The following is a 10,777-nucleotide window of genomic DNA, read 5'->3' as shown; positions in this document are numbered from 1 at the left end:
AAAAAAAAAAAAAAAAATTCCACCTTCATCTACAAAGGAACATGTGCAAGGATGCAGCAGCGTTGTTGTGGTGACACTACATATCTTGGAAGAACACACACAAACCAAAAGATACACACTAATCATCTTAGAATGACTGCCTATGAGAAGGTTCAGGAATGAAAGTGGGAACTGGGCCTTAGCGAAAATAACAAAAACAGTGTGGAAGGGTTCATAGGCGCTGGACTCCAAGATAGACCAAGGTTGGAATCTTTATCCCTCTACTTACTAGCTGTATGATATTGTGCAATTTGTTGAACTCTAAACCTGGCTCCTCATTTATAAAATGGGTTAATAATACATCTCATAGGGTCACTGTGAAGATTAATAAAATTATTAATGTTTCAGGCAAATGGGAAGCTCTCTATAAATGTTGGTTCTCCTCTGTCTGTCTGTCTCTTTCTCTCTCTCCACTACCTAAAGGATCAAGTTCAACCTCTTTAGCTGGCATTCGAGTCTCCCCTCACCCCAGCCCAGATTGGCCCCAAACCACCTTTCCAGTTTTATCTAGTACGGCTCCCCTGCACAGCAGTCCAGCTAGAGGTCATTTTTGCCACCCTTTTCTGCCTGGAAAGTCACAGACACCAACGCCCTATAACCCAAAATTCTGTGGCAAACAAAGGGACTGAGACCCACAAAAAAGATGGGACATGGGAAGGAGAGATGAAGGCTGACGAAGGATTACACAGAGGGGTTGGGCCAATCAGAGAAGATGGCACACACCAGCGTGGGATGAAGAACGAGAGGACTCAACAATCTGAGCACAAGTGGGGACACAATCAGAAAAGACTGAAATGAAATCCTCAAGAGAAAAAGGATGGAGTAGTCAGAGGGGATGCCACCCCTACAAAACACAAACCTACAGAGGAGGTGCGAACTGATGGAACGGACCTGGCAAGGACACCGAGGAGCAGCAGAGAGCACACAAGCGGAGGGGTGGAAAACGGGGCGTGGGGCACAAGGACGGGGCTCTCGGGGTGGCGGTGGGGGAAGGAGTCAGTCTCAGAGGATGAAAGAGAGAAAAGGAGACAGGGCGGGTTGCACAGAAAGAGGCGGGAAAGCGTGAGTTGGCTCCACTAGGGATACACAGACAAGGCAACGCTTTTCTGTGGGAGGGGAACCCCAAGAGGGGGTGAAATCCGAGAGGGAGATGCACACGGGGCGCAGGACAGAAAAACTGGAGGCGTCTCAGAAAGCCAAGAAAGCGGGGAAGGGGACCAGGCTATTAGTTAATGAAGCATGGGGAGAACGTGGGTTCGGAAAGCAGCAGGATGGGCAAGCAGAGAGAGACCGAAAGGGAAAGCCGAGGTTAGGAAAATCAGAACTGACAGACAGGGAGACACGAGGCAAGGGGCGCAACCTGAGAAAGTAGAACCCAGGAAGGAACAGGAAAATCACAGGGTGGGGCGGGCGCATGAAAGGAGAGGGGAAGCTCGGGAGTTAGGTCACCGGGTGAGAAGCGAGAGAAATCACGAGCGTCCAGCCAGCGAGGACGAGCCACCACAGCAAGCGCAGCTGAGGCGGAGGCAGGCCACACAGGCGAGGATGCGCGTGCGCAGACGGGGCCGACTCACGGCTGAGGGGCGGAGCTGTGTGGGCCGTTCCTGGGGGGCAGGGCCAGCCTCAATACCGAAGGTGTACTCGACGCCCCATTGGCCACCTTCCCAAAAGGGAAAGAACAGTCCAGGAAGGCAGGCCACATGGGGGGAGGGGCAAGGGGCAGGAAACTCAACTCGACGCGCCATTGGCTGGCCTCATAGTCTGGTGCAGGGAGAAGCTAGCGGGAGGGAAGGGGCAGGTCATCAGGTCAGGATCTCGAAGCGCATTGGTTGTCCGCTACGGCAGTGGGAGGCAGCGCTTGAACCTCATTGGTCCTCCTGAGAAGGGGCGGGAAAACTGGCGCGAGCGAGGCCGTTCCTCTCTCCACTTTCTGGCCCGGTACCTTTGTCTCCTCCTGTTTGAGTGTGACAGTGCTCGAAGCTGTGGTAACCACTGGCCGGTTGTGCGAACACGGCGTCTCCCCTACCTGCCCCTTCTCCTCCCTCTTTCTGGCGCCAGACCACTCCACCCCACCCCAAGCCCCCCCTCGCTTCCCTCTGGCGTCCCTCGCGCCCCTCTTCTCCCCTCCCCCACCCCGCGGGCCCCTCGAAGCGTTCCCCGTGCCCCGCCCCCTCCCTTGGATCCCAGATGTGGGTGGCCACAAGCCCGTTTTAGGGGGAAGGCTGCCTGAGGGAGCGGGGAGGAGGATGCTGAGATAAGTTGTTGGATGCGGGCACGGGAGCACGAAGCGCTGGGTGTAGCGACTTCGTGGGTTTGCATGAAAACCTGGACTGTGGGTACAAGAGAAAAATTCGTGCCCTGGGAGAGGGCTTTCGGCCTAGATCAGGCCTGGTACATGGCAAGGGCTCAGTAAACTTTTGCAAAATTAATGGAGTGAATGAAAATAACTATTGAAAGTGGGGCAGGAAATCCTGAGAATAATGTAATTACTTTGGGTGCAAGAGGATTCTGATTTAAAAGGGTGCAGGAACAAAATCAGTCTAAAGGATTGCAGACAGGGGATTGAATTGCAGGGCATGCATGAGACTAAGAATTGAAGAGGGGCATAAAAATACTTGTAGAAATTGGATAAATGCAGGAGGGTAGGATGATAATCGTTGAAGGGTGTGCCAGGAAAAACTGTTGGATGAAACTAGATGTTTGTGGAAAGGGGGTGTAGGAATCGTTGAAGGGAGTATGAGGGGCTTGAGGATGCCTGAAACTGATTTATGCATGGGAAAGTATGCAGGTGAGCAAAAGGGAATACTGTTTGGATTGAAAGAATGAATGCAGAAGAAAGGAAAGAGGAGAGGGGTTTTTCTTAGGAAGGAGGATACCTGAGAAAGGTCATGGGGTGGAAAGGGCAGAAGCCAGGATGAAGGCGGGGTCCAGAGGTGGGCAGGAGGGAGACCCACAGGTGTGGCCTCCCAGGGCAGGAGAGTTAGGGGAGGGCCCACATGGCCGTCCTGACCCTCTACTCCTGCCTCTAGATCCATGGAACCCAATGAAATGCCTGCTGACCACCACTGCTCCTCAGACTCTACCCCAGGGGGAGAGACCAGAGCCCCCCAGGGCACCGAGCTTATCCCCAGAAGAGCAATCAGTCGCTCTCCAACTTGCGCCCGCTGCCGCAACCACGGTATCACTGCTCACCTCAAGGGCCACAAGCGCCTCTGCCTCTTTCAGGCTTGCGAGTGTCACAAATGTGTCCTCATCCTGTGAGTATGAGGTCCAGGAGGGGAGGAGGATGGACCTCCTCTAAAGGGTAGCTGACTTTTGACTAACAACAACCTCCCTCCACTTGCAGGGAGCGCCGAAGGGTCATGGCTGCCCAGGTGGCCTTGCGTAGGCAGCAGGAGGCGCAGCTAAAGAGGCATCTGGCTCAGGGACTGATGAGGAGAGGGGCGGCCCCTCCCAAAGCTCCCAGCCATGTCAAGAAGGGAACCAGTCTACCAGGGGTCTCCTGTGAGTGTCTTTGGCCAGGGGTGGGGCAAGGATTTGGGTGTAGAAAGCATAAGTGGGGAAAAGAGTCCCAGTCCTGCCACTGAATTGGTATATGACCAAGAGCAAGGGGTTTCTACTCGCTGGGACTCAGCCATCCCAGTGTTGGGAGGATACAGTGAGATCTGCTGGTAGAAAATGGCCAGAGGAAGATAAGAACTCAGTCTGGGGTTGGGGTAGGGTACAGGTCAGGAGAAAGGGCTCACAAGAGCTCTACCTGGTCCTTCACAGCTGGAAAGGAGAACATAGCACCCCAGCCTCAGACCCCCCATGGAGTCGTCCCACTGGCACTGACACCCCCTGGGAAGGTAAGGAGAGGCTGGGCCCTGAGAGAGTGGCTCTCACCCTAGCTCCTGCCTCTGTGCCCTCAACACCTGGCTTCTAGCCCCAACGCTGACTTGCTATGAAATTGTGGGCAAATCACTTTTCTTCTGTGGGCAAAATGAGAGGGTGGGACTTTCAGGCCCTCCCAGCTCTAAAGTTTAGGGGTTCTACCCCCATCCCAGAACATGCCCACTCCTTTAGCCTGTACCAAACTCCAACCTTTGCCCTCTGCCCTTGCAGGAGAACTCTCGGGGGCCTCTGCTACTTAGCCGTCCCCCAGAAGCCTTGCCTTTGCCCTGGACTCCAGTGCCTCCGGGCCCATGGGCCCCTGGACACTGGCTGCCTCCAGGCCTTTCCATGCCACCCCCCGTGGTGTGCCGCTTGCTGTGCCAAGAACCTGCTGTCCCTCTGCAACCCTTCCCTGGTAAGATGATAATTCAACATTTCTTCAACAGATATTTGCTGATTTGCCATGTGTCAGAAAGGGAGGAGGAAGAGGACACAGGTGGGGAGAGGACAGACAGAAACCATAACCTTTGACCCCTACACATTCTGCATTCTCTTATCCTCATTAGGCTTTGACCCTGGCACTTCCCTCCGGCTGCCCTCTCATGGGCCCTTCACCCCCTGCCCAGGATCTCGCCCGGTATTGACAGCTCCTCTTTCTGGAGAGCCACAAGGGCCCTCTAGCCTACCCCGCACGTGAGTACAGAGAGAAGGATGTATGTCATGAGACTAAGCCTGTGCTGGACACCACAGTGTATGATAAAGAAGAAAAGATCTCAGACTAATAGGCAAGGCAGAGCTCTCCTAGTGCCACATTTCTTAGCTGTGAACGTTTGCACAAATACCTTTGCCTCTCTTAGACTGTTTTTCTATCAGTAAATTGGAGACACTATTATTGAACTCTTGAGTTACCATATGAATTACCAATAATGTATGGAATGCACACAGCAAAGTCTCTGGCCTTGAACAGATAGTGGCTATTAAATCTGCTTAAACAGATTTGGTGGGGTAGGATTGCCTACTGAAATGCAGGGCAGCGATGATGAGAGCCTCAGAGGCCCAGGAGAGAGGCTAAAGGCCATTAGGGAAAGCTTCCTAAAGGTGAACCAAGCTCTCCTTCAAGTTCCATGGGAATTGGAGAACTCGGGGGAGAGGAACCAGACTCTGGAAGGGCAGTGACAGTAACCCCAGTCCCTCTAGGTGTTTTGTCAGTTTTTTAAAAACTGATACCAGGCTGGGCCTGATGGCTCACACCTATAATCCTAGTGCTTTGGGAGGCCAAGGCAGAAGGATCAGTTGAGGCCAGTTCAAGACCAGCCTGGACAATATAGCAAGACCTGAGTCTCTACCAAAAAAAAATTAGCTGGGCATGGTGGCATGTGTCTGTAGTCCCAGCTACTCAGGAGGCTGAGGCAGGAGGAGCCCTTGAACCCCAGAGTTTGAGGTTGCAGTGAACTATAATCTCACCACTGCATTCTAGCCTGGGCAACAGAACAAGACCTTGTCTCAAATAAATAAATAAAATAAAAACTGATACTAGGCCGGGTGCAGTGGCTCACATCTTTAATCCCAGTGCTTTGGGAGGCCAAGGTGGCAGGACTGCTTAAGGCCAGGAGTTTGAGACTAGCCTGGGCAATATAGTAAGACCCCATCTCTACAAAAAAAAATTTTTTTTTTCATTAGTCAGGCATGGGGGTACATGCCTGTAGTCCTAGCTACTCGTGAGGCTAAAGTGTGAGAATCACTTGAACCTGGGAGTTGGAGGTTACAGTAAGCTATGATTGTGCCACTGCACTCCAGCCTGGGTGACAAAGTGAAACCTTGTCTTTTAATTTAAAAAAAAAAAAAAAGCTGACAACAGTGATTTCCTGTAATCCTCACAGTACCCCTGGGAAGAAGAAGCTGGCATGGATTTTCACCTTACAGAAAACACACCAGGCCAAGACAGGGGACAGGATTTGTCCAAGCCCACAAAGCCTAATGGCCTAGCAGGCTCCTTGATTCTCAGATCAGAATATAGCAAAATCCTGCCCCTCTTTCAGTGTGTACATGGCTGTCCATGTGTTTAACCACCATGGTATCTTCTCTCCTTGATTCTAGGTGCTCAACTCTGATACTCCAGTCCTGTGGCACATCAGACCCTCTTCTGCTACAGCCACAGGTCCTGGGAAAGAAGTGGGATCCAGGACTCTGGGAAGAGGTTGAACCTGGGGAAGAGAAGAGCAGGAAACCGTGAAGGACCAGGGTTTGAGGAAATGGGATAGCCAGAAGTAGGGGTTCCCAGTCTGTTTCTCTCCCTTTCCCTTTGCAGGCCCCCGGAGCCTCTCGCCTGGCCTGGACATCTGCCCCCTCAGAGAGGCAGCTGCAGCAGGAGGCAGCTGAGGCCCTCGTGGGCCTGAAAGATTCATCCCAGGCTCCCCGCCTGACCCCTTCTGTCCCTCCTAACCCTGCCTGGATCTCCCTGCTTCACCCCTGTGGCCCACCAGGTAACCTGTTGCCTGAAAGGAAAGGATGGGATAGGGATAGTTGGGAAATGGAGGTCGCTGAAGTAAGCAGGGACTAACCAAGGAAATCAGAGATCAGCAAGTTGAATATCCTCGGGGCCAGGCCCCCAGGCTCCTCAGCCTAGCCCCTGGGATTGCAGTTGAGAGTTATTCAGTGTATCCATTTCATCGGTTTTGCACTCAACAGCAAATATCCAGTGCTCTGAGGTCAAGGAAAGTGAGGCCCTGAGAGGGAATGTTGCTGAACTAAAGCAGTGACAAATTCAGAGACCCTGAGCTTTAGAAAGACAAGTATGGTGGGTTTGATGGAGGGATTAGAGGCGGCAAGACTGTAGGTGGGAAAATCAGCAAGGAGGAGGTCTGCATAATAAACCAGGTGAGCAAGGATGAGGCCTGAATTGGATGGAGTAAAAAGAGGGGTAGTTGGGAGGGGAAATGGATGTGACCTCGTTCTGCCCTCTTCCTTCCTGCCTATAGCTCCTGCTGGAGGAAGAGGATTCCAGCCTGTTGGCCCCTCTCTCCGACCCAGCCCAGCCCCTGCTGTCGCTCTGCATATTGGGCGTCTGGGATCCATCTCCCTCCTGAGCTAGAAGCCAGAGGTGGAAGCTGCCTGGCTGAGGCTGGGAGGTGACAGCCTGCAGGCACTATGTATTTAATGTTTTACTTACAGATTTATGCATGGAATGTAATGTAGTACAAGCTTTCAGCTTTTTTTTTAAAGCTTTCAGGTGCTTCATTAGCTTTCAGTTCCTTTTGTAATGTGGGCATTTACTTGGCTGAAGGTGGATATTCTTGTACCGCTTCTTGGGTCCTGGGACCTTAAGTCTCCAACAAAGAGAGTTGTGCAGTTTAAGCTGACTGGTATCTAAATATGTTTTTCCATGAGTTCATGTTCCAGGGCTCCATGATTCTGTAAATACCTGTACGCTCATGTCTGTCTCTGTGCATGTGAAAACAGGAGAGTATTTCCATTCTGTGTGTAGGTGTGTGTGAATAAGCAAGAAATAAACCTTTGTTGTTTTAAGCCACTGAGACTTGAGGGTTGTTTGTTACCACAGCCTAACCTAGTCTATCCTGACTGACCGAAAAGATTTGTTCAATTCACTTCTGAAAGTGAAAATCAGTTATTCAATAACTACCACAGATAAACACAAACTTGGATTTCTTATTATGGCCAGATAAGAGTGATAGAGGGAAATAGTGACGGATTCACTGATTCAATAATTTGAGTGCTCTGTGCCAGGTACACAGTTCCAACTGTCTAGAGGACCACAAACTGAAATGCCTACATGGCCAAGCAGATCACATGAGTAACGAAGGCCAGACAGACCCGGGCAAACTGAAAGTGTATGCCTTACCTGAGGGAAAGCCTCCTCTAGGCCCTGCGGATTGTTGCCAGGCAGGAATGTGGGCTTGCTGTTGCCATATCTTCTGATTTTTCAAGAGAAACTAGACTTCTATGTAAAACATCTTAATTTTCAAATGTTGGCATAGTTTTCTTCTCTAAATCCTATGTGGGCCAAATAAAACATATCTTCCAGCCAGCTTTGGCCAATGAAATGCCAACTTGATGCTAATCTAACATGACATTTTTCAGATGGTGAAACTGAGGACAACCAGAACAGGCAAGAATCAAGTTAGTCTTTATCAAGGGTTTTTCCTCAACTAGGAAGGTTGATGTGTCTAAGTTCTGAAGGATCCATAAAAGGTTAGAGACAATCACTAACATTTATTGAGTGCCCACTGTATTTGAATCACAGATATCCTCACAGCAACCCTGTAAGCTATGCATGATTATTCCCATATTGCAAATCAAGAAATAAGCTTAAAGAAATAAAATTACTTGCCTAAGTATTTTAGGGAAAAATTCTACACAAAGATCAGGGGAGGGGCCGGGTATGGTGGCTCACGCCTGTAATCCTAGCACTCTGGGAAGCCGAGGTGGCCGGATGGCTCGAGGTCAGGAGTTCGAGACCAGCCTGAGCAAGAGTGAGACCCTGTCTCTACTAAAAATAGAAAGAAATGATCTGGACAGCTAAAAATATATATAGAAAAAAATTAGCCAGGCATGGTGGCACATGCCTGTAGTGCCAGCTACTTGGGAGGCTGAGGCAGGAGGATCACTTGAGCCCAGGAGTTTGAGGTTGCTGTGAGCTAGGCTGACGCCACGGCACTCTAGCCCAGGCAACAGAGTGAGACTCTGTCTCAAAAAAAAAAAAAGATCAGGGGAGGGTTCCTTCTCTTTGCAAGGCCCCAAATTAGTTCATAGATAATTTTATAAAGCATAGAGTGAAAGATTCAGGACTCTGGGAGACAGACATGAGTCAAAAGTGTTTTTCAAAAAAAGTCTTTTATTTTTCTACTCAAGATACCACTAAGTAATAATACGATCTTACTTGCATTTGTTTCTTAGTCCTCCACTGTCAAGTCCTTCTCCTTGAACCATTCCTTACACATAAAGACCTGTTGAGCTATTCCAAAGATTTGAAGACCTGGAGACTCCCAACTCCATTCCCATCTTTAGAAGGGGCTCAGGGGACATGCCTGATCACTGATTCTTTTTCCTGAGGTTACCCACACCCCTCTTTTTCCTCAAGATGATTGTTGGTGATGGCATCTAAGTACAACTTCTTCTTTCTTATTTAGGGTCTTAAGAAAGAGGGGCTATTTCTACTCCTTAACAGATTACAGAGTAACAAACCTGCAACACTTCTCAGGAGGCATTGCAAGATGTCAAAAGACTAAAATCAGCTTTATACTTCCCTTCTCTCCCCTAGTTATAATTTGGATATACATTTGTGCTCCTTAATAGACCTGCCTAAGACTTGCTATGCCATGCTGTCCCAGTAACAGCTGACTAAACTCACAGTCACAGAAAAGGGAAGCAGGCAACATGGCCACGACCCTGCTACTCAGAGCTGACCAAGGGTCCCCAGAACACCAAGGTCACACAGCTGGGAAGGGCAAAAGGGAAACTATAATTTGGGGTTAGAGGATGGCATGAGATAAGGAAGAAAAGAGGAATAAAGTGACAGAGACTGGGGAAAGGAGCAGAGACGGGCCCCTCTTTACAGGCCCCTTCCATTTCTCTGCAGCCCACCTCTCCTCCAGCGCCACACCTGGCAAGGCTTTTCACACCAGTGGCCAGGCCAACTTTGTCTTTCAAACCATTAGGGCCTTCCCATTGGTACCTGAGGGAGAGAGGGAGCTTCTGCAGAGGTCAGCCTTGGGAAAAAGGGCAGATTTAAGAATTGCTCTTGCTCCTAAATTGTTGCCTCTTGGGGTGCAGCACTCTTTACCTGCAATTGTGGGGAGCCAGTGGGCTCCTGGCCTCTGACCTGCTCTCAGAGATTATTACAGCTAATGAACTATGAGCACTATTTCCTATACCACCCCCTTTCCCACTTCCCATTGCAGGGTGGGGAAAGGCATTCATTGCCCTGGTCCAATAGTATTAAGTAAATGATCCCCCTTCTAAGCTTCCTTTGTGTACCCTCCTGGCACTCTGCCGAAATAACCAATGAGAACCCAAATATAAAGCACTACCCCTGCTCCTCTCTATTCTCACAAGACTTCTTCCCACAGCCACCAGGTTTTATTTCAGGAGCTCATTTCACATTCTGCCCTTTGGGAACCCATGCTCCTTTCACTTCAGCCCTGTTAACTTGGTCCACTCCTGACCACACTTTTAATCCAATGTAGAACCATTCTATACTCAGATCCTCATTGCCTGGTCCACATAGGCCTCATTCTGTACCCCCATTCCATCGTGTAGCTGGATTTGCAGCCCCTGACATATTTGCCTAGACACAGTCCTGTAACACGTGTCCTGCGTAGACCCTCACAAGGTCCTGAACTCTTCTCAAAAGCAAGATTCATCCTTTTCACCTAACTCAAAATAATAGCCCCGTTAAGCCCTTCAGGCAGAGTTTCCCATATTCCTTAGGGGCCCTTGGTCCCTACTTCATAGGCCTGATCACCCAGGGCTGTGCCTATCTATGTCTCCTCTTCCAAGAATAAGTACTCTCAAAGGACAGGGCCTGCCTTCAGTTCCTCTCTGGGGGCTCAGAATAAATGACTAAATAAATACAGTCTGTCCGACTCCTTAGGAATTGCTTTTTTTCCTACTCAGTTAATACACTCCAACGCGGCCCCTTCCCCCATCAAAACATGAACTTCCTGACCTCAAACCATTTCTTTAAATATAGTTCATTTTTTAGAGCAGTTTTAGGTTCACAGCAAAATTGAATGGAAAGTACAGAGAGTTCTCGTATATCCCCTGCCACCCCCCACACAAAGACAGCCTCCCTCCCTAACAACATCCCACACCAAAGTGGTACATTTGTTATAATCAATGAACACAG

The 10,777-nt window shown here is 49.8% G+C and overlaps 1 protein-coding gene across 1 annotated transcript; it reads left to right on the top strand.

Annotated features, from left to right (window-relative positions):
- Nucleotides 1-3,068: 3,068 nt before the first annotated feature.
- On the top strand, nucleotides 3,069-7,441 carry DMRTC2 (DMRT like family C2). Its single transcript, XM_045531607.1, has 8 exons — nucleotides 3,069-3,296; nucleotides 3,386-3,543; nucleotides 3,811-3,887; nucleotides 4,147-4,327; nucleotides 4,479-4,605; nucleotides 6,010-6,070; nucleotides 6,221-6,395; nucleotides 6,891-7,441. The coding sequence occupies exons 1-8, from the start codon at nucleotides 3,073-3,075 to the stop codon at nucleotides 7,001-7,003; spliced, it is 1,116 nt and encodes a 371-aa protein (XP_045387563.1). The 5' UTR covers nucleotides 3,069-3,072; the 3' UTR covers nucleotides 7,004-7,441.
- Nucleotides 7,442-10,777: the final 3,336 nt, after the last annotated feature.

The sequence above is a fragment of the Lemur catta genome, chromosome 19 (genome assembly GCF_020740605.2).
Source record: "Lemur catta isolate mLemCat1 chromosome 19, mLemCat1.pri, whole genome shotgun sequence".
Classification (NCBI taxonomy): Eukaryota; Metazoa; Chordata; class Mammalia; order Primates; family Lemuridae; genus Lemur; species Lemur catta.
This window is presented reverse-complemented; position numbering and strand designations above follow the sequence as displayed.

Coding starts and splice junctions, on each gene's coding strand:
- DMRTC2 (XM_045531607.1), top strand. CDS start 3,073: ATGGAACCCAATGAAATGCCTGCTGACCACCACTGCTCCTCAGACTCT. Junction 3,888..4,146: donor CACTGACACCCCCTGGGAAG/GTAAGGAGAGGC, acceptor CCCTTGCAGGAG/AACTCTCGGGGGCCTCTGCT. Junction 4,606..6,009: donor CCCTCTAGCCTACCCCGCAC/GTGAGTACAGAG, acceptor CCTTGATTCTAG/GTGCTCAACTCTGATACTCC.